The sequence below is a fragment of the Bufo gargarizans genome, chromosome 5 (assembly GCF_014858855.1).
Source record: "Bufo gargarizans isolate SCDJY-AF-19 chromosome 5, ASM1485885v1, whole genome shotgun sequence".
Taxonomy (NCBI): domain Eukaryota; kingdom Metazoa; phylum Chordata; class Amphibia; order Anura; family Bufonidae; genus Bufo; species Bufo gargarizans.
Window position 1 is genome coordinate 123,645,362 of NC_058084.1, and position 26,410 is coordinate 123,671,771.

Genomic DNA, 26,410 nt, shown 5'->3' on the forward strand with positions numbered 1-26,410 from the left:
GGAAAATGCTCTTTCTCCTGCAAGTGAACGGTCTCCAGAGGACTGGCAGACAGACTGCTGGAGAGGGATCTATCATTTTTAATGTAATATGTAGTGCAAATTTTTCCCCATCAAAACAGAATCCTTTATGGAACTCCTATCGAAGATGTGAGCATAGCCTTAGAAAACCTGTGCAAATACTGCATTTTAACTGAGTCCTCGTTATCTGCTTATTTGTAGACCTTCTCTTGGCCATGGATGAATTTTATGGCTGATGTAGTCAAGAACAATATTTTAAAAACTACTGGTACATGAATAAGCATGGGAGACATTTATGATTCTAATGTTTATTTTATTGATGAACTAAGGATGCAGCAAAGTGGGACTGTTATGATTCCGATCCTTTGTTCAAAACTGGGATTTCTGTATGAGAGAAAGTAATAGAAATAGTCAGTACAAGATATTTGCACTATGTGCATCCTACAAGTATTATGTGTCAAGAACATCATTATGTTTTAGAGCCTTAGATTAAACCTTGTTTCACACCAGCGCTAAAATGTTCCGGCAGAGGAACAGCTTGCTGGAGTTCATCACAGCCAGAAACTGCCGCTGCACCGCCAGGCCCCATTGACTATAATGGGAACTAGCGGGCACCCAACCTGTTTCCGGCATTAGTGCCAAGATTAGGCCAGACAAATACTGCTTGAATTTCCAGCACTAATGCCAGAAACAGGCCGGATACCCAAAAGTCCCATTATAGTCAATGGGCTCCGGCAAGGAAAGGTAGCATCTAGCTATGCTGTATACAATGTACTCCAACAGGCTGTTCCTTTGCCATAACAGCCTGCCAGAACATTTTAGCACCCGCGTAATACTAGCCTTACTATTGTACTATTTCTTTTCATAAATCAATAGGACAAGCAAAGACCAGCTTTGCAGTATATCTTAGAGAAAAATACCTCTTTCTCCACTTATCAGACTCCTCTTCTAGATAAGACAAGGCAAGGAGACACAGAGACGCTGTTGCAGTATCTGTCTGGAAGCTGCTCTATCTTGCCTCAGAACTTGATTCACAGCTGTACTGCTATATAATGTGTTTCCTGCTGCTGCTTCCTAGGCAGTGCTACAGAAACTGAGAAGAGTAGGATATCCTCTTTCCTATGTGCGCTGTGCATTGGAGACTACATAGCAGCTAGTCTCCACCCACTCTGGTGCTGAGCTTAAGGAAAAATGGCAGAGATGGAACTTGCAGAGCGGGAAACTTTAAACCTATACTATTTTAAATGTACAGAATTTGATCTTATTTCAGCTACACCAGTTTTCTAGCACAACTGCAGTAAAATAAAACAGAGTTCAACATAAGGGTCCGTTCATGGACACGGTCATCTGAATGGATCCTACTACTGTATATTGTTATAGGTAAAGGGGGGGGGGGGTACATGCTGTGCTGTTTTATGTCATCATTGCCCAATAAACTAAGGCACAATAACCCATTCCTCATTTTTTTTTAAACTGGCTTTCCATTCCTTTAACATAATTAGGGTGGTATAACTGTCTGGCATGTGAATCCAGCCTATCATCCTGACACATTCACCAATCCGACAGTAAATATCCCTTTTTAAGCAAACTACAAGATCATTGTATCATCCGGAATTAATGAACCACATTTGTGTGGCGGAAAGCAACACTAAACATAAACTATACTGAACATGTAAAAACTATACGACAATTCTATTCTGCCAGTTTATAGTTGAGCCCCTGCATTAAGATGTTCACATTTGGATACTTACATTATTAGTAAAATTCATTTTATCGGAGGCATTTATTTGCTTTTTGTGCTTCTTCTTAAGGCAGAACACAGTAACAAGGGTGATTATTAACATTACTACAAAAATAGTCACTGATGATGATACGGCAATCACAACTGTGTCTTGGCTGGAAACTTTGGTTTCACAATTGTCTCCAACATACCACCAGTCTTTAGTTACTTTGCATCTATAGAGAGAGAGAATTTATTAATTATATTGCATTGTTTTAAAAATTTGTCATTATATCCATCACAGGTAGTTTAAAGAGAACTTGTCTAACAAGTTAGGCATTAACTACCGTAATTCCTTTTTATTCCACACAATACTGCCATACCTTGATTGAATCATATAGCTATATGGTGGCTTTGCAAGACTCATTTCAATCCACATTCTGAAAATCTGTTGTCCTGTATGGTTTTTTAAATATTTTTTTTTTTATTAAAGTACATTTTTCTGACAACTTTCATAGTTGTTGAAAGTAATATGTTCAGGGATAGAGAGGACTGTGAGTCTCAGATTGAACAGCTGCACAGTTTTCTCAATGATGATTTATAGTGTTTTCTGAGAACTCTGCACAGTAAGTAAGAGGAGCCTGAGGATTTATATAAGGGCCTTTGTCAGTTAAAGGGCTGGCAATCTGGTCAAATGCACCCCTTGCTTGTCCCCAGAAACAACTCTAGTATCCATTATTTATTGTGCAGCTTTTAGTATACAGAAAAACGGTACCTACTCTTAAAGGCTATAGACAACTTCTGGTCAATTTTATTTTTTTCTGATTGCATTTAAATTATTTTTGGTTAAAAATAATTTCTTAATTAGTCCTCATGAAAAATTTCTAGCAGTTTTTGCAAACTGTCCCTCTTGCATTAGTCAGAGGATCTTATGACCTCATAAACACGAATTATAGCTAAATTCTTATCAAACTGATGAATGAAAACGTATGAGTAAAATGCAATCATAAAAAAAAAAAAAAAAATTGCCCTGAAGAGACACTTCCATCAGACAGGGGAATTTTTTGTTAAACCCAATATTCATAGAAAACTTTCATTTCTTGACTTTTCTATTTTGATAAAAAAAATCAGTGAAAAATAATAATGCACCAAGATTAACATACTGTAGGTTTCATATTGCTGCAAAACTTGGTATGCAGTTACCAGTATGTCTTAGTTAGATATGTAAATAATGACAGATGTGGTCTGTTTGGACACTGGATCTGCCATGAGGGGTAAAATTACTTCCCACACAGCCCTATAAAAATCAGAGGCTACTTTTGGGTAGTGTACCTCTTGGGGAGATTGTTGACTGCTAAATATGCCTCTATGAGGCATTCAGAGACATTTTGCCCAGCTGATAGACTTTTAGAGGGGGCACCTCATTGGACTAAGAAAAACAGGATGGTCATTTCAACCAATTGTCCACCATCTAAGCTGTTCTGACCTAACTGTTAGGAGGTGTAGGGAGCAATGGCTACATGAGGGCAAATCAGACCAGAGGTAGCACCTTCATTACACACCCTTTTCTCTGCCTGGACCATTTCCAGGCGCTTAGCAGAAAGAACATTTGTGTTGCGTCGGCTATTACATGTCCTGCCATCGAGCAGTCATTGCCTTTGATTGCAGTGGTGTTGTGGATGAGAAATCTGAACTGCAATGGACTAGAACCATACCATCTTTAGCCACAAATTAAGGTTCTATTTGGGACCCAGCAACAGTCTCATTCAAGCATTTCATTTGTGCTTTTGCTGTGGAGCTTCACACTGCCCCAACCGATGGTGTGATGATCTGTGGAGCTATCACATATGACAGTCGGGCACCCTTAGTAGTGATATGAGGGACACTAACAGCTCAGAAATGTGCTGCCTTTCATGGAAGGGCTTCTAATTGGTATTTTTTTTTAAACAAAACAATGGCTGATCTTAGGGAGACCAGCTACAGAAAACACTGTGGGGCCTCATTTAAGAGTCTCGACATCCAAAGTGCAAAGCTCCCTGGGAAACAGTAATATGCAAAATAACTGTGGAGCCCCAGTTATGGGTCTTCAACGCAACATTCAATTGGTATTTTTTAGCAGGATAACGCTCAGCCACACACAAGGGTTTCCCAGGAATGTCTTGACCAGATTACAACACTTCCTTGGCCTGCCCAGTCACCATATTTATTACCAATCAAGCATTTATGGGACCAGCTGAGATGCCTGCTTTGGCAACCTACAAGCCCAGCTGCAACATCTGTGAGCAAAAGTGTCACAAGATACCATACAGAACCTGTAAGCCTCCATGCCCAACCATATGTCATCTTGTATCCAGGCTAAAGGCGGCCCATAAAGGTACTAGAGCCTCCTTTCAATTGTACAGTTTTCCCTAATAATCTTGTCCTTTTGCTCTAATATTGTAATAACTTACATAGATCATTGTCACATGCACACATAGAAAGTTTCTTTCAATTCCAGCATCTCCTTCTTGGTGCATTATTATTTTTTTTGTCAATGAGCGCACATGCAGAAAATACTTTAACTTTGTTGTACCTGCAAATTGGCTTATTTTCTTCGGTGACACAGACACCATCATTTTTACAGTCATGGTTAACACAGGGTTCAGTCCCTGGCTTAACTGTTGTCAATGTAATCCCTGATACCGTTATTGTGTTTGTCCTAGTTGTAGATGCTGTTGGGTTTGTCCCAGTTGTAGATGTTGTTGGGTTTGTCCCAGTTGTAGATGTTGTTGGGTTTGTCCCAGTTGTAGATGTTATTGGTGGAGAAGTGGCTGGAGGTATTGGCTGAGTGGTATTTAGATATGTGACATCTAGGGAAATATGAATACACATTATATATATTTGGTATTGCATACATAAAAATCAATAGTTCAGATCAACGTTTCAATATCATATTTTCTTACATTAGGCTAGATATGGAAAATGCCTTATGACATAGAAAACAAGCATAGTTGTAATCACAGGTTTTCTACAGATTTTATCCTGTGTAAACGAACATTGCCAGTGGTGTAACGATTGCAGGCGCAGGGGATGCAACTGTGACCAGGCGCAGGGGGAGGGGCATCCGGGCCTGCCCAGTTCTATTTTCAACTGTTTCCACAACTTCAAGACTGGCTGCCTTAGGCCTGGGGCTTATCAGATGACCAGAGGTTGAGCTCCCAGGGGGTTGGGAGCATGCAGAAGATGTCAGGTATCGCAATGTTGTCACTACATTGTTCCTTTTTTGCCAGGCAGTTCACAGCGAGCGAGAGGAAGTGGCTGCTCATAGTAGGAACAGGGATAGGTGAGTTTTTTTTATTTTTGCGAATAGCACACAGTGCGAGTCATTATTATATGACAGGGCACAGTGGGGTTCATTATTATATAACAGGTCACAGTTGCAGAGATTACTATATAACAGGACAAAGTGGGAATCATTACTATTATAACAGGGCACAGTGGGGGCATTACTAGTCTTACAGAGAACAGTGGTGGGCATTAACCTATTTAGGAGGACCTGGTGATTTTCCATCTTCACATTTTCATTTTTTACACTCAGCCTTCCCAAAGCCATATGAGGCTGTTTTGTACTTCCTAATGGCACTATTCAATGATGCATACAATGTAATCGGAAGCTGCCACAAATTCCAACTGGGTGGAATTGGAAAACCCCCCCACAATCTTGAATCTCTGAATCTCAGCGCGTGGGAAGTATTCTGGCCCCAGGAGCACAGGGTATCCATAGAAAGCTATCTCAGATGCCTTGGTAGCAATTGGCCATGGCATCTGAGGGGTTAAATGCCTGTGATCAGCATTATTGCCAATCACTGACATTAGCGCCAGGTGTCTGCTGTTTAAAACAGCAGAAACCACGTGGCTATGGTGCCCACTCAGCTTCTGAGCGGATGCCATGATTAAAATGTTACATGTACAGTGGAGGTTGGGAAGAGGATCAACTTTTAAATGTGATGTGAAGTTCAACTCACCTTCAAGTGATAACAACATAAATGCATCTCCCCCTTTGAGAAAATCTCTGCTTTGAACTCTGCCATGTGTGATATATGCTGAAGTTCCAAGTCCTGGTCCACGGTAATACTGTGTTCCATTAGGAAAGGTAACACGATTCCCAACAATCTCAGGTTTATCCCAGAAATATCTATCACCAGCTGTAATAACAAAAATACATATTGGGCATTTTTTCTGTTTCTGTCATACAGTAATATCTACATTAATAATGGTATAAATGTATCAACGTGTATTGTTTTAGAACCACATTTAAATGGTCAGTGTTGTTTTACACAACTTTGCATAATATATAGTATGGGTTAATATAAGAAAAGGTGTTGTATAGCTAAAAAAAAAAATGTCTTGTTACCAGCTTTCTCCCCCCTCACTTTCCCAAACTAACATTCTCTCTGAATTCTGTGAAAAGTCTATATTGTTAAAATCAGATCAGGCTGAAGGACTGAAGGATCAGATTACATCATCCTATAGAAGTCGGAGCAGGAGGTATAGAGGAGCACTGAACAGCAGAGTGAAAAAGAGAGACATACACCTGATTCAGCAACTAATAGTAAGTGTTATATCTCAATCCAAGTGCTTTATTATTATTTATCTATATTGCTCAGTACTTCTCTGTCTGTCCTATATGGTTTTTTTGGGTGATTCTGAGTGGGAGAAAATTATAGAGCAGAAGCTGTCTCTATGTGTAGTCTATGGGAAGACATGATAGCAACTAGTCTTTACCCACCAGCTCATGTCCAATTGGGAATTAGATATAAAGCCTACAGCCTGCAAAACTAAAAAAAAAAAAATGCCAGTTATAAGTCCTATATTGGTCAGATATGGTGATACTCATGGCAGCTTATTCTGAAGTAATCTGAAATTTCAAGTAAGCTTTAAAGACAATGTGTCACTAGTGACCTCCCTCTCAAACTGTTTGCATAGAAAAATAGCTGTGGTTCACCTGATTTAAACTCTAAACTCTGTTTTTCTTTTGTTGATCAGAGACTCTATTCCTGAGTTATGATACATTTTCCTAATATTCAAATTAGACCTTTGGTGCAATGAGGGTATCACCTTTGCTCTTGTTGTACCCAGGCTCCAGTTCTTTCTGTAGTCAGTCCATTTCTCACTTATTTGCCATTGCCTGGATCTGTCAAGAAAAGTAACCAGGGATGGCTAGGCCACAAAAATAGTGGAGCTTGGGTGCAACAAGAGCAATGGTGACACCCTCACCAAAGACCAAATTGAATATTAAGAAAAAGTATCATAACTCAGGAACAGAACCCCGGAACAACAAAAGAAAAACAGTGTTAGCATCAGGTGAAAAACAGCTATGTGCCCTTGCAAACAGTTGGATAGGGAAGCTGCTGGTGACAGATTGCTTTTAACATTCTGTTCACATCTGTGTTGGAGGTTCCATCAGAACCCTTCACCGCAGATCCCATGAAAAATGCTGGACAAAATAGCACACCATTATTTTGTCTATAAAACAACAGACACTGTGACGGACACCATTTATACTTAATGGTGGTGTGTCAGGCAACACTGGTGTTCATCATGAGATTTTTTCCTTCTATGACAAAGTAGAAATCCTGGGCCAACGCGCCCAAAACAGTGGTAAAAAGTGAACCGCCATTGTATCATTATTGTCTGTTATATGAGCATGAAGTCGTAGTGACCAATGCCTTAGATAAAAAAAAAAAAAGGCAAAATCGCTTGAACTTTGTAGTTATCACTTTCACCTATAGGTTCAGAATAAACCAGTAATGCTTCTTTTACTAGAACTTACTTGTGAGGCGATAGGGATCTGTTGTAATGCTCCTCAGATTTGACATGCGCTTTCGAATATCTGGGTTTTGATCCATGAGTGTCATTGTTGCCTGTCTGAGAGAACATGGCCATTGCAGTCTGTTGTCATTCTCCCCAGAGATAAGATGGAAATATATCCCTAGGTCATAGAGCAGGGCTCCTGAGCTGTTTGCTACAAGTTGTACTTGAAAGGCATAACCATCCTTGGAATAGTATGGTGGACTGAAAAGAACCTTATTTTCACTGTTCAGCTGGTTAGTGAAGTTTCTGATATGCCAGATATGATGTGGACACTTTGCCTCTGAGAAATTGATGTCATCGATTGAAATTCCTCCATTCGAGGTTCCAATGCCTTTGACTCCTTCAAAGACTACACGGAACTTGTTACTGGTTGATAAAGAGACATGATACAGCTGCCAGTAGTCGGCTGGCTGACCTGCAAAGAGGAATCAATCATTTAAAATAAATCTTAACCTATATAGCCATTTGGGCTAGCAGCACATGGCTGTATTATGACTCCATTCAGGTTGTATGGAGCCATAATGAATATATTGAAGTCTTTAATGCTATACAGTACAAATGTTCAAATAGAGACAGATATGAAATCGGTGAGAAGAAAAAATATGCTACTGTCTGTGCCATCAGATGCCAGATCATGAAGAAAATTGTGGAGGAATACAGTACCTTCATAATATGGTGCCATATAGAAGCACCACATGAAATTGAAGACAAACAGAGGTACAAAATAGCCCCACAGACTTTTAGAATTATTTTATATAGAACTGAAAGATGTTCATAAGCAAGGGGTTTTTCAAGAGTTAAAAATAAAACCTGCAAGCATGTAATAAAATTAAAAAGACACATTATGCACAGGTAAGTCACCGGCCACTGCTGTTTCATTTTCTTACACTAGGTGGTGGAGGTGCCCATGTTATTTTGCTATGGGGCCTTATGAATTATAATTACACCCTATGGTGTTGCAATCTTTATCCATTAAAGATTTGGCATAGTAAATGTTAAACTTACAGCAAATCTATGAAACATCATGCAACAGTTGATAAATTTGCCACAAATTATCGTAATGCAGACTTCTGCACAACTGACTTTAAAGGGGTTATGCAGGTAAATATAATGATTACCTATCCTCAGGATTAGGGTTGAGCGAATACATTTGTTTAAAACACTAACACGAACTCTGCCTAACGAAGCCAAGTTCAGTTTGTATTTTGATACAGTAATTTATGGCAATAAATGAAGCGAGTCTTGTGATATTTGCAGAAACTTCGCAAAGACCTCCGTGGAAGACATACATTTTACAGTATGACGGAGCCCATATTATTAAGGACCTATCCCTACTCAGGATAGGTCATCATTAATACATCGGCGGGGGTCTGAGTCCCAGCACCCCTGCCGATCTCTACCAGGTTGCCGCCACGCTAACAGCGCCATACAAAAAATTCCTAAAAAAACTGCACAAATATGTTCATGTGGTATGCAAAAAAAGCAAGCAGTTTTAATGTTGGGTTCTTTTAGCCGGCAAAAAGGCAGACAAAATTTGTCTGTGAAAAAAGCCTAATGCCGTCATGTGGAAGTGACTTAAAGGGGATGAGTCATTCTCATAGATTGTAAGCCTTCACCGGCAGAGCCCTCTCTTCTGTACCAGTCTGTAACTCGTCTTGTTCATGCTTAGTGCAATTGTCTGTATTATGTATGTGCACACTTATCATATGTACAGCGCCATGGAATTAATGGCCCTTTAAAGGGATTCTGTCACCACATTTGAGCATATTAGACTGATCAAATAGCGTTATATGTGCCACCGAGAACTTAAAAACTGTACCTTTGTTGTATCTAATGGAGTTTTCTTTCAGCCAAAAATGAACTTTTAAGATTCTGTAAATGCGCCCTCTCAAGTGCCCAGGGTGGCGTCTCAATCGTCCGAGCCCCAGGTAGCACCTCTTCAACGGCTCATAACCCCGCCCTCCGTGTGCTTTACTCTCCTCCTCTCTCCTTTTCCACTGCGCTCGCTACAAATTTGACCGCGCAGCCGCAGTGGAAAAGGAGAGAGGAGGAGAGTAAACGGGCGGGCAGAGGCCCATGGAGGGCGGGGTTATGAGCCGTTGAGGAGGTGCTGTCTGGGGCTCGGACAATTGAGACGCCGCCCTGGGCACTTGAGAGGGCGGATTTACAGAATCTTAAAAGTTAATTTTTGGCTGAAAGAAAACTCCATTAGATACAACAAAGGTACCGTTTTTAAGTTCTCGGTGGCACATATAACGCTATTTGATCAGTCTAATATGCTCAAATGTGGTGACAGACTCCCTTTAATAGTAAATAATAATCATCATCACAAAATGACCTATTATTCACATTTGTTATTATTCATTACAGGCAGAATTACAATGACAAGTAACACATCTATGTAGAGAACACAGAATCCACCGTTCACAGTTGGTGATATCACAGATTTATCTACTCATCCCTGACCTCTGCACAGGTCACAGAGCGTGCCTAGAAAAACGGGATCAGTCCTTGTCCATTGTGTCTATAGCCCATGTATCTGTTTTCAATAGACAGGAAGTCTTCACTAATTTTTGGCCTAGTGGGCAGTGCGAAAACTGCACGATTTTATGATTTAAAAAAAAATATAGATTGTGACATGGAAAATTAAAACAGAATTCACTGGAAATTTAAAAAAAAAATATGTTTAACATAAAAATGTAGTTCAAACAATAGGTCGTTTTCTGATGGAAACACAATGGGAGAGATTTATCAAGATTGGTGCAAAGGAAAAGTGACTTGGTTGCCCGTAGCAACCAATCAGATTGATTCTTTCATTTCATAAAGGAGTTCTGAAAAATGAAAGCTGGAATCTGACTGGTTAATATGGGCAACAAGCCATTTCTACTTTGCACCCGTTTTGATAATTCTCATTGCCTTTAAAAGGAGGTTAGGGCAGAAAAGCACATAAAATGCTGCACCAATTAATCTCCTTGAGCAACACAATTTAATGCTGCACCTTTGTAACCTTTGCTCTTGTCACATAACAGAGCTGCTCTATGTATGTGTTTACAGATGCCATACATTTTTAGGTGTAATAAACCGTTAAACAGTGAAAAAGTTCAGTGTCATTCTAGAACACTTAAGTGGATTTAGACGGGCAGATTTCCTGGAACAAACATTCCTGTGAACACTCATTTCCGACAATCTGCCCATCTAAAGGTGCCGCCAATCACCTGCGCCAATCACAACGCTTGTTTATCGGGTGGTCCTGTCGTTTGTGCAGGCACCTACATTATTGTTTCTGGGCAGCAGATCGTGCTGTCTAAACTGTGATCTGCTGCCCATAAGAACGAGGGATTGCAATAGCAGTGGAGGTGATCAATGCAGCCCATTGGCAACGCTTCCTTCCCAACCATTGGCTTCTCCTCTGCGCATGCGCCTTTAGCGGGTTGTCCAGAATTTTCAGATTGGTGACCTAGCCTCAGGATAGGCTGTTAATATCAGATTGGTGGGGGGGTTCAACCCTCTCATCCCCGCCAATTAGAGGTTATCCTGTAGCTCCAGCTTTGAAAATCAGCGCCAAAAATACATGGCTCCATCTATTGTGTAGTGGACTTTGCTGGTAACTGCTGTGCTCTTCCCATTCACTACAACTGGAGCAGTGCTGCTGTTACCAGCTCTGTCCACTACACAGGGCGACTTCCTGCACTGGAACTACAAGGTAAAAAATGATCGGTGGGTGTGAGGGGTGTCTGATGGCCTATCAATTTGAAAATCCTGGAAACCCCTTTAAAGGGATTGTATCATCAGAAAATGACTGGTTTAAATCAAGTTATTTATGTTAAACATATTTTGTTGGAGATTATTTCAATTTTTTTCATGTAACTATAATAAAGAAAAATATACATAAATGCCAATATAAAATATGTTACTATGTCGACGTCACTAACCATTAACAGTGGTGATGTATGTCAAAGTGCCATTTGGTGAGGTTTCTGTGTATTCACGGATCCAGATTTTGAGTTGGTCACTTTCATGCCCATTGTGGTAATAAAAGAATTCCAAGCACTGAAATCCTCTCTTTGGGTAAAAAAGTCGGCTTTCAAGCAATGCGCTACCCCCAGCATTCAGTGAGCTTGGATTAAAGTGCATAAAATGACCGCTATCTGTGGGAAAACAATTAAAACCGATAATTTATAGAAATATCAAATATCTTACTTTTTAGGCAAAAAATGTAAAACCTTTAAAACCAAGACTGGGTGAAACTCAAGAGTACTTGAATCCAAAAGTCCCTAATAGATGCTTAAAGAGGTTTTCTGAATTTTAATATTTATAGCATCTTTTTACAATGGGTAATTAATATCAGATTGGTGAAAGAACTACTCCCAGTACCCCCCAAAAACCAGATGGGAGTCCTACTCCCAGTCTCTCCACAGACCAGCTGTTTGAAGGGGCTGCGGTGCTTGGGCTTGTGCCCCTTCGTTGCTAGGCAAAGTGCCGTACATTCTGTAGTGGCTGTGCCTGGTACTGCACATACATTAGCCCTGTGCCACTCACTTGAATAGGATGGGGTGGCAAGAAACTGCAGAATCATGCACTGATGCTACAAAATGTGCAGCTCTGTGGTGCCCCAGCCTCTTCAAACAAATGATCTGCAGAGGTGGTGAGAGTCACTGATCTAATAATGATAGCCTATCCTAAGGGTAGGTCATCAATATTAAATCGCTTTCATTCCTTAAAGGGAACATGTCACCTGGATTTTGGGTATAGTGCTGAGGACATGGGCTGCTAAATGGCCGCTAGCACATCCGCAATACCCAGTCCCCATAGCTCTGTGTGCTTTTATTGTGTAAAAAACCCGATTTGATACATATGCAAATTAACCTGAGATGAGTCAGAGCTATGAAAATATGACTCTACTCTGGTCACACAAGTAAGATATGACTCTTTTATGTTAAGTTGCATAAAAGGCGGGAAGTACAAAAATGCATAGTATTTATTGAATTCGTCTTTTTTTAATTACATGTTTGTCTTTTACGCCCTATTTAGGTCCAAAATTCTATGCTGGAAGATGCTCCATTTTTTCTAATACAGAACTCCAAATAGACCGAGAGTTAAAAGATACTATTCTGCCTCCCTGCACTTACCACTAGAGGGAGCCTAAGAGCTTACTGTATATTCACTGAGCATCCATTCTTCTTAAAGGGAACCTGTCACCTGGATTTAGTGTATAGAGCTGAGGACATGGGATGCTAGATGGCTGCTAGCACATCCGCAATACCCAGTCCCCATAGCTCTGTGTGCTTTTATTGTGTAAAAAAAAACGATTTAATACATATGCAAATTAACCTGAGATGAGTCCTGTCCCTGACTCATCTCATGTACAGGACTCATCTCAGGTTAATTTGCATATGTATCAAATAGTTGTTTTTTTACACAATAAAAGCACACAGAGCTATGGGGACTGGGTATTGCAGATGTGCTAGCGGCCATCTAGCAACCCATGTCCTCAGCACTATACCCAAAATCCAGGTGACAGGTTCCCTTTAAGACCCCTTTACATGCCTGATGTATGGGAAGATTATTGCCAATGAGTGTTCTTACAAATGCTTGTTGGCAATAATCTGCCAGTGTAAAGGTGCTGCTGATTACCCGAACAAGCACCAGCAGATTATCGCTAATGAGCACTTGTAGAAACTTTGAAGTGGTCACCTAAATCATCGTTTGTCGGCAGCAGATCATGTGGTCTAAACAGCACTCTGCTGCAAGCAAACAATGATTCTGTATGGGAACAAGCGATGGCATTAGTGATCCCTATACTGTGGAGGAGATCGCTACATTCAAATGCAGAGGTCACTTCTACTGATGAGCAGGTGATTACCGTAAAGGAATGCCTCCATCCCAACAATCGTCTGTTCCATCGCTCCACTTAAAGGGACCGTAAAGTGGTTATCCAAACTACAAAACATGCCCCCCAATGCCTGGGCCCCTTATATAGGTTATACTTACCCCACTCCCTGGCACCTTGCATCTCCTTGTCGCGCGGGGGGTTTGCTCGGGTAGCCAATAGCAGGCTGCGAGCATCACCCTTTAAGTGCACAGTATAAACTGATCTAATCTAATCTTAATATTTATCCAATCTTCTTACTTAGTACAAACTGGAGTTTTATAAATGGTATTTCTATAAGAGCGGTTTATCAATAGAGTCATCAACTTTCTTCCTGTTTGGTGTAATGAACACAGTAGGCGTCAGGTTTAATTTGGTAGTTGCACTTCTGCAGGCTTGATGTGCATTGTCCTGAAGATAAACCCTATTGCCACCCTTTGAACCAATGACTGATATTATGACACCTGTGTATGTGTTTTGTGTAATTTGAGCACATCATATCCTTAAGTCAACCATAAAGTCAAATACTGCTGCAATAAAACATAGTAGATAAGAAGTTGCTTACCTTGGCAGTCCCCCATGTTTGTGTGATCAGAGCTAGGACCATTAGACACTTGAAGAACATGCTGCCAGTCACCATTATCTCCTGTACCTTGTATCATTCCACAGATGTTGTTATACTCAAAATCACATGTGTCCAAGAAACTGATGAAGTTAGCTAAAAAAGGAAGGTACAATAAAGTTAGTGCCGTGTCATGTCAGCCTTACAGATTTCGCTTCTATGTGTGTGCCAGGAGCTCAGCCACCCCCTATCCCCCAACTCCTTCTCACAATTCAGTGTCTGGCTGTGAGGCAAGTGTCTGCAGTAGGAGTTAAACCCCACGCAATGGCTAAACCTCAACCCTTTGCTGCCTGCCTGAAGACAATGGAAGGGATCAGGAGGAAATTAAAGGGGTTTCTATGATTTTAAATTGATAGCCTATTCTCAGGGTAGGTCATCAATATATGAATGGTAGGTGTCCAACTCCTGGTACATTGATGATCAGCTGGTGCTCTGGTGAGTGCCACTTCTTAGGCCAATGGCCTAGCTCCATCTCAGGCAAATGGGCCTCAGCTGCAACACCAGGCGCTGTAAAATGTACAGTGCTATGCTTTGTAAGCTGTGAGGAGCCCGCAGCATTCACAGGAGCGGGGTGGCCTCTTTAAACAGTTGATCGGAGATGGTGCCAGAGGATAGATCATCAGTATAGGAGTTCCCAGAAAACCCCTTTAAAGGGAATCTGTCAGTTTTTATGCCTCTTTTGTGCATCCTGAGAACGCAGTAGTTTTACACTACCTGCGGTACTATGGTAAACCACAGGTAAGCCTACTTTCACATCTGCGTGGTTAAAACTGGAATTAAACGGATCTGTGCCATTTAGTACCATCCATATGCATCAGTTTTGGTTGGATCCAGTTGTATTAAATCAAAAGTGAACAAACCGGATCAGGCACGAAAATCATTGTAAGTTGATGGGTGCCGAATCTGTTTTTTTCTCCCCCCCCCCCCAAAAAAAATGATCCTGCTGGTTTTGAGCTGTTCACCAGAGCATGTGCAGTAGTTAAAGCGATGCAGTGCCCACAATGGGCATCGCAGTGCGCATGCTCCGGCCCGGCGAGGCAGTGCACAGTCGTGGGATCTCGGCCAGACCTTAGGATGACGCAAGGGAATAGGAGGGCGGGCATATGCAGAGGCTGGGGCAGGGGGAACAATGAAAAAAGGCAGGGCAGCCTGGGCACCAACACACTGAGAGCCGCCCCTGGGCACTTGCGAGTTCTCATTTGCATATCAATCAAAGTTTGTTTTTCCAGCTTCTGCAAGTCTAAAGACAAAGACAAAGGTACCATAACATTCATGCATAGGTGTGCTATAGGGAAATGTAAGCACTGTATATGGCCATATGGAGGTGACAGACTCCCTTTAACTCGTTAACCATCAAGTTTAGCTCTTTTGTATCTGTACCATGAAATCATGATGATTTTTAATAGGTGCCAACCTCTGCTCAACTTTATTTGCAGTCCCTTTACAGGTTATTTTGTAGAGATATTCTATGCCCATAATCCTTAGACAATAGTGTAAGCCAGGATCCCTTCCTAGCTGGTCTGGACCTATGAAACAACCTGGATGTATCACTGATCAGAAATTAATTTAGGTAAGCAGAACTTTTAGACATGGTAGAATCTGTACTTGATTGTTACAGGCAATGGAAATTTGTGAAATAACTAAATAAAAAGCACAATGAATATTCACATAAATGATGGACTGCTGTGCTGTGTCTTGGAGTATTGTTACTACTACCAAAATGCACGTAAAGTAACAAGTATGCAATTTGCAATGTTTTGGATCCATAGTTGCCAAATCCAAGCCAAGTGGATAGCTAGAAACTTACAGCAGTTGTATAATCGATTAAGTTTTTCCAGATCGTAGTCACTGAAATCCATCCTTTGTCCAATCACGTCGCTGAATGCTTCTATGCGAGTTACAATGGTTGGCTCGTTACCAATCTGAAAGCCCGTCTTACTGTAGTGCATAACTGATGTGTAATCATATGGGACATTTAAGGAACTGGACCGTTTGTCGTCATATTTGTTGAAATTTCCCTGACTTCCTGTGAAAATAAAAGTAATAGACATTTGTTAAATGCATTATTATAGTTTCCAATGAATTTTAGAAATTGCAAATTCCAAATAAATGAAAAGAACCTTTTCACTGCGCAGCCCCATGGTCATCCAGTTTACTTCATTGAGTCTGAGAAGATGTTCTCTGCATAGCATCAGTGAACTTGCAGTCAGGCCCTCACCATTAGCATATTACAACATATCTGCTATTCCATCAATTGCCCTGAATGGAATTCTCTTGTAAAGGTGTTTTCCCATTATAGACATTAATGACCTATCCATGGATAGGTAATAAATGTCTGATAGATGCAGATCCTACTGTACCTCTGGGACCCGCATTGGAATTCACTTCTATCTCCAGTAAAGGGGTCCCCAACCCCCTTGGCACAGCTCTCCATTTACTTCTTTGTCAATTCAACTGAGCAGAGATGGATCGTGCATTTTTCAGACATTTATGCATATAGTCTGGAATGTCTAGTGTATGAAGTATGGAGATAACATTTTAGGAATGGGGCCGCAGCAACACATTTTTTACAATGAGAAAACATTGAATGAAAAGCATGTACTTACCAGCCTGTATCCTGTCCCACATTATAGTTACATAATCATCCCTGTCGCTACGTGACTGCTCATGCCAGAAACCCAGAGCATGGAGAAACTCATGCTGAATGGTAGCTATTCTGTCACAATTGGCTCCAAGAGAAAGTTGCTGCTTTCCTCTTCTTAAGTTTCCGACGTATGACCAACATCTACAGGTAAAAAGCAAAAGTCTTGAGACGGAGTCTCAATACTGAATTTTAGGTGAACAAGTGAAAATAATGCTTTGTTAAAAAAAAACCTCTGAATTAAATGGTCACACTCACTAACTTTTCACACAATTTTGCATAAATAAATAGTACAAGTGACCACAAGAAGCTTTGTAATATGTTTTATCAATGAGAAATGTCTTTCTCATGGTATCAGCTGTTTACCAGCTACCCCCATCCCCTGCTAATTGCTTTTCACTTTGAAAAATGCCTTCGCCCACCCGTCCATGCCAGGATCATCTGTGCAGGAAAATCATATTACATATTTCAATGCAAGTCTTTAGAAAGGAGGGGAGGAGTGAGCAGGAAATAAGTGATTCAGACACAGTCAGAGAGACTACACAGCTACATCCAAAGGTTATTATTGCTGATCGCAAGTGCTTTATTCACAGAAATACAGGTAAGTACTTCTCTGTAATGTCCTCGATTATCCTGAGGCTCATGACTGACTGTGAGACAGTTAGGAAGGAGATTCTCCTCTACTTTTTGTGTGTGCAATAGATGGAAGCTCGTCTCCACCCACAAAGTCTGAGAAGACTGAAAACTAATTGTTCAGCAAGCATAGTGGAAAACTGCTGAAAAAATGCCAGATACAAGTGATAGAATGGCCAGATATAGTGTTATTCCACATGTATGCACACTGTACTATTAATTAATGCAGAGTTTGTTGAAAGTTCAGTGACGCTTTAAGACCTGCGTTTCCTTGAAATCATACTTATAATTACAATCCTAGCAATAGAATTGTACTTTTTATTGTATTAGGGTTCTGTTGAAGGCAAACGCAAGATGAATTTAAGGCTAGTTTTTACACTAGCATTAAAAATCTTCTGGCAGCTCTTCTGACAGAGGAACATCCTGCCGGTGTTCATCGTATCTGGCATAGCCGGATACTGCCTGCACCTCTGGAGCCCATTGACTATAATGGGGCCTGGTGGGGATCAGGCCTATTTCTGGCATTAAGCAGGACAAAACTGGTGCTAGTCAATGGGGCCTGGTGGTGCTCCAGCCCTTTCCTGACATGTCGGATATGATGGACTCCGGCAGGCAGCTCCTCTGGCTAGCAGTGAGCCCTGGTGATCAGACACTTATCACTTATCTTGTGGATAGGTAAGTGTTCATAGGAAAACCCATCTGATTTGATTGAAAGGAGTATTCTAGTACTGATGTGGATAGCAATACTGAATTTCTATAATCTGGGTGTGGATCCTTGCACTAATCTGTTGTAGAAATATGAGTTTCTGCCTTGACATTTTGCATCAAAAGCCTTTTACAAAGTGCAGAGCATTGAGTATAGTAACTACACTGTAACAATGTTTCTTGCAGCTGGAAAACAATAAGGTGGAAATTCATTATTTCCCTTACACCTATCTTTGGTGTAGAAAAATCTAAAAATTCTGAATTTGTGACTCCTCAATGCCATTGTGACTTTTCTAGTCGTAATTGGCATTTTAACTCACCAATTTTACAAAAAGGAGGCATGGCAAAGTCAGAGTGTGGGCATGGCAATTAGCACCCTGCTCATTCATCAATTTTTATTCCTAGAAACGGCTGTAGATTTTATTCCAGTGCACGGACCGCCAAAGCAAACGTAATTTATGGCACAGCCTGTGCATCATCATAAATTACATGGCTCATTTGGCAGTGCCATCCCTATCAGGACTGGTATAGCAGACGCTAGTCTTGATGAATCAGGGCAGGGCCTAAATGTGCTCAATGATAGACTATCTGTAAGATAACATTATAACCCACACCCTTGTTTGTTCATGACAAGTATAGAATATTTCCTTACCCACTTTCCTTGAACACAGAGATGTAGTTCGGCTCTCCCTCCCAGGGTTTAAATTCAATGCAAGTTTTCAATCTGTAACGCTCAAAGGCTTCCAAGACAAGAGCTTTAGCGTTTATCTCTGAAAAAGAATTTAAGTTTTAAATATACAAATAATAACTGTGTTTGAACATGGAGGAATGTATTTCATAGTGCCAATGAGGAAAGACTTTAAAGGAGTTGTTGGTCAACCTCTCCTCACCTCAGACTCAACCAGTGATCAGCTAATCAATATGGTTCCAGCTGCTAAAATCCCCTGTGGTCAGCGGAAATCTTTGCATGCAGCCACATATCAAAGACCACCACCACTGACTCCATCATCCTAAACCATGTAATAGTAAACTATATAATATTAACCACTTAAAGGTGTTGTCCAAGACTAAAAAATTGATGACCTACGCTTCGACTCCAATCAGCTGTTGGAAGAGACTGTGGTACTTCTTCCTAGACCCGCAGCTCATTCTTATTCAAGTAAATAGGAGTGAGATTCAAAGCCAAGTATAGCTGCTATACAATGTGCGGTGGTGTTGTTGGTATAAAGTGAATAGGCCACATCACTTGTCAGAGGGTCACAGTTCCTTCATACAGCTGACCGGAAGGAGTATCAGGAGTTGGACCCCCACAGATAAGATATTGATGTCCTCTCATGAGGACAGGTCAGCACTATAGGTCTCCCAGACAACCCCTTGGATCACCCTTGGCCCCCAGAGATATTACATATCAGTCCAGACTCCATACCCATCCCAGACCAACATGGAAATGGGTTTCAATATTGCCCCTTTTATCATCCACACCACTAGAGAAAATAGATATTCAGCAATAAAGCATGGCATGCCACCAAAAATATTACAGGAATGCAATACCCCATGTAAAAATGTGTTATATAATACATGCAGAAAGTTTGCAAACTGAATATAATTGCAGCTGGCAACGCCCCTTTAAAAATCCTGAGTTTGTCCCTTGAAGTAATGCGTTATTGTCTCACATGTTTCTGGTGACAATTGCTTACTGTTTGTTCATTTCTATAACATCTGATTATACTACCAATATATGATTACTTGACTTCATGAAAATCATGAGACAAAGACATAGTGTTTGTAAACCTACCCAAACTATGCTCTAAGTAGTACGGAACTGGTATTGGCCATCGGTACTGGTCCCCGATAATTGAGTTCCTGTCATTTGGCTTCACAAAATATAAACAGAAATATGGTGTATACATTGTGCAACAATGAAAAACTTGCAGAATTAATATGATGAATGTACTTTATTACAATTATTGTGTTTAAAGCGAGTAAATAACTGATTTTGTGCCAATCAGAACTCTTTACTTACATGTTCTAGAATAATAATTATAGTAATAGTCTTACTATCTAGAACTGAATGACTCAAATGGGTTGGATTGTAGCTGAAAATGAACTGAAGCTGCAGAGTCTGGTTTAATTGCTCCAAGTATCTTATCAGATATACAGTATATTGAAATATTGTTATAAAGGACTACAGATTCACTTTAAACTCAGTGATAGGGGACTTAGTATTCTCAAAACCATATTCTAAGAATGTTATCTGTGAGCAAGTTATTTATTAATAGAGGTTAGATAGTGTGACGGAGCGCCTGGTACCCTGACTGGGTACCTCCTTCAAAAAACAGCTTCCCCTCTGCTGGAACCCGAATTCCAGTGTCCTCAGCCCAAAGCTGCCTAATAATTGGACAGAACGCTAAATTCCTCAATCATCAGGAAACACCAATGTTGAAGACTAAATCAAGAACTGACTTTATTGAAGACCAAATCAGTATATATACAGTTCAAGAAGTCTAACAACATAACTCAATTAAACATGAACAGCATGCAAACAGACATCCCCTCCCCAGTGTCTTAATGAAATAATAGGAGAGGAGACACATGCTTCGCTTGTGTTGGCAAAAATCCTTGCACTGGCCATGATCTTAATCCCATCACTAACACAAATGAACAAAGGGACAAATAAACTAACACATTCATTGGGAGTCTCAGTGCAGCATTAACCCTTTTTGTGTTGCAGGATTCACACCCTACACCTTTAACCTGTTGGGGACACATGACCTACCAGCACGTCGTGATGTCCCGGTACTTAAGGACACATGACGTACCGATACGTCATGTGTATTTACGATCACCGCCGTGCGGCAGGCGGTGATTGGAACTGGGTGCCCGCTGAAATCAATCAGCAAGCACCCTGGGACAATGCCAAGGGGGGTCCTGTGACCCCCCCGTATCAGCGTTTGTTCAATTCAGACCTGCGGTTTGCAGCGCTGTCAGAAGTTTCTGATCCCCCGGTCCATGATCCCCCGGTCCATGCCCCCTCTCATTTCCAGGATGGCCGAGCAGTTAGCAAGCGAGAGTGTCAGCACATTGCTGACACTCTGCTTGAAACGGCTGACATCTGTGCTGTGATGTCAGCTGTTTAACCCCTTCCATGCTGCAGTCCTTAGGGACCGCTGTATGGAAGGAGTTAACAGGGAGGGAGCTCCCTCTCCCATCGGGGGCTGCTGTGCCTTTACTTGATGCTGTTGTGGCAGCGGGTGATGGTTACCATGGCAACCGGACGCCTTCCCAGGCTTCCAGCCGTCCATGGTGCTGATCAGACTTATACTATATAATGTACTGTACTATACAGAAATCAGACCCACTGGATCTTGAAGAACCAAGTGGGCCTGGGTAAAAAAAAAAAAAAAAAAAAGTGAAAAAAAACATTTATCACTGATTAAAATTTTAAAAAATATTAGGTATAGCCGCGTCCGTAATAACCTGCTCTATAAAAATATCACATGACCTAACCCCTCAGGTGAATACCGTAAAAAAAACGGTGTAAAAAAAGCTATTTTTTGTCACCTTACATCACAAAAAGTGTAATAGCAAGCGATCAAAAAGTCATACGCACCCCAAAATAGTGCCAATCAAACCGTCATCTCATCCCGCAAAAATCATACCCTACCCAAGATAATCTCCCAAAAACTGAAAAACTATGGCTCTCGGACTATAGAGACACTAAAACATGATTTTTTTTTGTTTAAAAAATGAAATAATTGTGTAAAACTTACATAAATAAAAAAAAAGTAGACATATTAGGTATTCTTGTGGCATATCTAAAGGGTTAACAAAGTTTGTAAAATAAGTTTTGTATACCTGGCCTATAACTCCACACATAAATCAAGGTTAATAGTTCCTTGTAACCCCAAGAGGTCTCAGGGGAGTCTCCATAGTTATGGGTCCATAGTCCGTAGGAAGGAGGCTAGCCCTCAGGCTTCTCCAGAAGCCCCAGTGACGGTTCAGTCCGTCACAGATAGCTCATGTGCTATCTTCACCATGTTGTAAATTTCGGGGAAAGGAGACCTTCATACATAAACAAGTACCCATTTGCCCACTGCTGGATGGGGTAAAGTCTTTTTAGGATCTACCAGCTCAGGTCTCCATCTTTTCTGAATATTGTGCGTACCTCTACTCATTATCTAGTAACTGGGGTTCTAGTTTGTGACCAGGGTATTTTTGGCTTTAGATTTTTATTTTAAGTTATGCAAGCAATAATGTTTCTTCGTTATACCCTTTGCTTTATTTCTATAATTTTTTTCCAAATATGATTTAACTAAGAGCGCTATAGAAATTGAAAAAAAATCCTTGTCTCCCTTATTAAAGGGGGTTTCCAAGACTTTTATACTGATGACCTACCCTGTGGAAGCATAACATTTATATACAGCAGGGGCGGACTGGGCCGGGGGGCAGGGGGGCAATTGCCCCCCGGGCCTCCCTGGCTTGCTGTCCCGGCCGGCCGGCCGGCCGGGCCGGAATACACAGCCGCTTTATGCCAGGGACGCTTTATGCCAGGGACGAGCAGGGGAGCAGTGCGCCGGAGCGGCGCAGGCGGCGCAGGCGGCGCGATGACGTCATCGGCTGCGATGACGTCATCGCGCCACCTGCGCCGGTCCTGCGGCCGTAAAGTGATTGCATCTCTGTGCTGGCTGGAGGCGGGAGTCCAGAGAAGCAGGGAGGTAAGTATGTCTGACTGACTTTTTTTTTTTTTTTCTTTATTTCTGTCCCTATCTGGCTACTACTGGGCTGGCACTTTATGAGGGGGGTGGGGGGCAGGGGCACAATCTGGCTAGTGGTGGCTACTCCTGGCACATTACTGCCAGTAGTAGCCAGATTAGGGGGGGCCCCCCTATAATGTGCCAGGAGTAGCCACCACTAGCCAGATTGTGCCCCCTGCCCCCCACCCCCCTCATAAAGTGCCAGCCCAGTAGTCGCCAGATTAGGGGGGGGGGCCTATAATGTGCCAGGAGTAGCCACCACTAGCCAGATTGTGCCCCCGTGCCCCCCTGCCCCCACCCCCCTCATAAAGTGCCAGCCCAGTAGACTACTGGGCTGGCACTTTATGAGGGGGGTGGGGGGCAGGGGGCACAATCTGGCTAGTGGTGGCTACTCCTGGCACATTATAGGGGGGCCCCCCCCTAATCTGGCTACTACTGGGCTGGCACTTTATGAGGGGGGTGGGGGGCAGGGGGGCACAATCTGGCTACTCCTGGCACATTATAGAGGGGCCCCTATCTGGCTACTCCTGGCACATTAGTGGGGGGGCCCTATCTGGCTACTGGCACATTATGGGGGACCTATGGCTACTGGCAGATTACAGGGGGGGCTATGGCTACTGGCAGATTATAGGGGGGGCTATGGCTACTGGCAGATTATAGGGGGGGCTATGGCTACTGGCAGATTATAGGGGGGCTATGGCTACTGGCAGATTATAGGGGGGGCTATGGCTACTGGCAGATTATAGGGGGGGCTATGGCTACTGGCAGATTATAGGGGGGCTATGGCTACTGGCACATTATGGGGGGGCATATGGCTACAGGCACATTATAGGGGGGCCCTATGTGGCTACTGGCACATTATAGGGGGGCCCTATCTGGCTACTGGCACATTATAGGGGGGGCTATGGCTACTGGCAGATTATAGGGGGGCTATGGCTACTGGCAGATTATAGGGGACCTATGGCTACTGGCACATTATGGGGGACCTATGGCTACTGGCAGATTACAGGGGGGGCTATGGCTACTGGCAGATTATAGGGGGGGCTATGGCTACTGGCAGATTATAGGGGGGGCTATGGCTACTGGCAGATTATAGGGGGGCTATGGCTACTGGCAGATTATAGGGGGGCTATGGCTACTGGCAGATTATAGGGGGGGCTATGGCTACTGGCAGATTATAGGGGGGGCTATGGCTACTGGCAGATTATAGGGGGGCTATGGCTACTGGCACATTATGGGGGGGCATATGGCTACAGGCACATTATAGGGGGCCCTATGTGGCTACTGGCACATTATAGGGGGGCCCTATCTGGCTACTGGCACATTATAGGGGGCACTATGGGGACATTAGCTCAACTGGGGATATTACAATGGGGTATTTTGTGCACTGTCTATTATAAGGAGAATTATTTCTACTGGGGGGGTGGGGCATTATGGTGGGCTTTATTACTCCCCCATGGTATGACCCCCTAGTAGCAGCCCCAGCCTCTCCCTGCTCTGTGACCCCTCTGCCCCTTCTCCAAATCCTTATTATGAAATCTTTCTCATTAGGATAAAACACAACATCAGCTCCGCCGAGCCCCCGGCCAAAGCGTAGAAGTGGCGTCCGAGATCCCCAAGGGTCAAGTAACTGTAAGTTTTCAAATGAAATATGTTTATGTTATACACATATAGCCTACACTGTGCCACACAATATACAGTTTCTCCTGCAAAAGTCTTTAAGTGTCATGGGGGGGACACAGAGCAGCGCCCAGCGGGGAGGAGAGAATACACGGATGCAAGACTGTATCAGCCAGAAAATGACACTTTCGGCATTATACCAAAAATGCAATTTTCGGCTGATGTGTTTCGGCGGCCGATATATCGGAGCATGCCTAGTTTATTTTGTTTTACTGTGTTCTAATTTACATGGCTGACGGAAGTGGGGGGGGGGGGCTCAGTGGGCCTCTGGGTGTTACTTGCCCCCTGGGCCAAAAGTTGCCAGTCAGCCCCTGATATACAGATGGTTATCATGAAAGGTTTAATACACGTGCCCCGTGTACAGTATTTTGATGGAATGTATGAAGCTGGATCGCAAAACAATTGGGCCTTACTAGGTCTAGCTTTATAAACCCTGCTGCAGCCCCTCATGCTTTTCTGCTGCTGGGTGGAATGGCCAGCAATCAAATACATAGGAAGGTTCAATATGCCAGAGCTGCTTGTGAACTGTCTCATAGATGAGGTCTTGAAAATGGGTTGTCTTCATAAGATATCCCAATTAAAGGGAATGTGTTATCAGAAAATTACCAATTTTTTAAATCAAGTTTTTAAATTGCAGATTTAAAAAAAAAAAATCAATTTCACCGTCTAATTTAAAAAAACAAACAAACAAAAAACTAAAATGGGACATTTTTTCACTGGCCTGTGGGTCTAAGGTTTTGTCAAGACTTCCTGTTCTATAGAGATCACTTTTCACCTAATTGTAATAAAAGATAACACCTTAAATATTTCAAAGTTTGACTCATCAGTCCATAGCACCTGCTGCCATTTTTCTGCACCTCAGGTCCTTGTTTCCACTTCAAAGCTATGGCTTTTTGGCCACTATTCTACCATAAAGACCATTGGTCTGATGAGTAAAAATTTGAAATATTTGGCTGTAACAGAAGGCAACCCCCCTGATCAGCTGTTGAAAGAGGAGGCGGTGCTCACATGAGCGCTACTTTCTCTTCAAGATTACACCGTGCATCTTTTGAATTGCACATTGGGGCTGGTAAGTAAAAAAAAGAACATGGATATATGGGATTAGTAGGAATTTATTTGTTGCTAGATTAGTTTTTATTTAGAAAGTGAATGTCAAATCAAATTCCATCAGTCCTGGAATGGGAAAGAATAGGTAAAGTAGTCATGGAGTATGAAAAGGTTTATTATAAACATATGAACCGCGATGACAAATGGCAAAAATATTGGGGTAATTGGTAGAGAGTGGACAGATACCCTTTCATTATCAAGGGTGGTATTTAAAAATGTAATTTTTTTTCTTTAGTTCCCAGCTGACCAGAGGGAGGGTAGGTACGTTCAGGCAGAAAGGGTAATGTAATTCTGTAGATTTGTAATCTTTTATATAAGATAAATATCAGTAGTACAGATTTTTGCATCTTTTAACCAGAGGGAAAAAAAAGTCTCAAAATTGCAGACAATAGACCTCACCTGAAGTTTGATGTCCCCTTCAAAAAGGTTCAGGTCTAATTCTTAAGAAACAAAAAATAAGCATAAGTGCATATACAGTATGTAGAGTATTACAGTGAAAAATATTTGTAAATTTTTAAAACCTTCGTTGATGTCAAAAATGTCAATGTCTTTTCCACCATCCACATCAACTGCAAAAAGAGGAATGTAAATTGCCGGTTATTTATGTGTTATTGACCTGTTATTACCTTTTTGTGTCACATAAAAGACACAAACAGTCGACAAACACACACTGCCCTTACCTGTATGTTCCTGAAGAGGCTGAAAAATAAAACACATTCAGTCATTTACGTGCAGTTCAGAAGATCTTAAATGTGATTTCTGATTAAATGATCAGTGTACGATAATTACTGTGTGAGTTTACATATAC

At 41.8% G+C, this 26,410-nt stretch overlaps 1 protein-coding gene across 1 annotated transcript in view; it reads right to left on the reverse strand.

Moving 5' to 3' along the window:
• Nucleotides 1-310: 310 nt before the first annotated feature.
• The window catches only part of MEP1B (meprin A subunit beta), a 29,083-nt gene continuing 2,983 nt past the window's right edge, over nucleotides 311-26,410 (reverse strand). The window contains exons 2-15 of the mRNA XM_044294707.1: nucleotides 26,283-26,301; nucleotides 26,124-26,171; nucleotides 26,002-26,042; nucleotides 19,857-19,935; nucleotides 18,714-18,831; nucleotides 16,689-16,867; nucleotides 15,890-16,108; nucleotides 14,026-14,178; nucleotides 11,524-11,739; nucleotides 7,551-8,006; nucleotides 5,743-5,922; nucleotides 4,311-4,587; nucleotides 1,770-1,974; nucleotides 311-402 (exon numbers count right to left, since the gene is read on the reverse strand). Of these exons, the coding sequence (XP_044150642.1) occupies nucleotides 388-402; nucleotides 1,770-1,974; nucleotides 4,311-4,587; nucleotides 5,743-5,922; nucleotides 7,551-8,006; nucleotides 11,524-11,739; nucleotides 14,026-14,178; nucleotides 15,890-16,108; nucleotides 16,689-16,867; nucleotides 18,714-18,831; nucleotides 19,857-19,935; nucleotides 26,002-26,042; nucleotides 26,124-26,171; nucleotides 26,283-26,301 (2,205 nt within the window). The 3' untranslated portion in view covers nucleotides 311-387. The remainder of the gene's footprint in view (nucleotides 403-1,769; nucleotides 1,975-4,310; nucleotides 4,588-5,742; nucleotides 5,923-7,550; nucleotides 8,007-11,523; nucleotides 11,740-14,025; nucleotides 14,179-15,889; nucleotides 16,109-16,688; nucleotides 16,868-18,713; nucleotides 18,832-19,856; nucleotides 19,936-26,001; nucleotides 26,043-26,123; nucleotides 26,172-26,282; nucleotides 26,302-26,410) is intronic.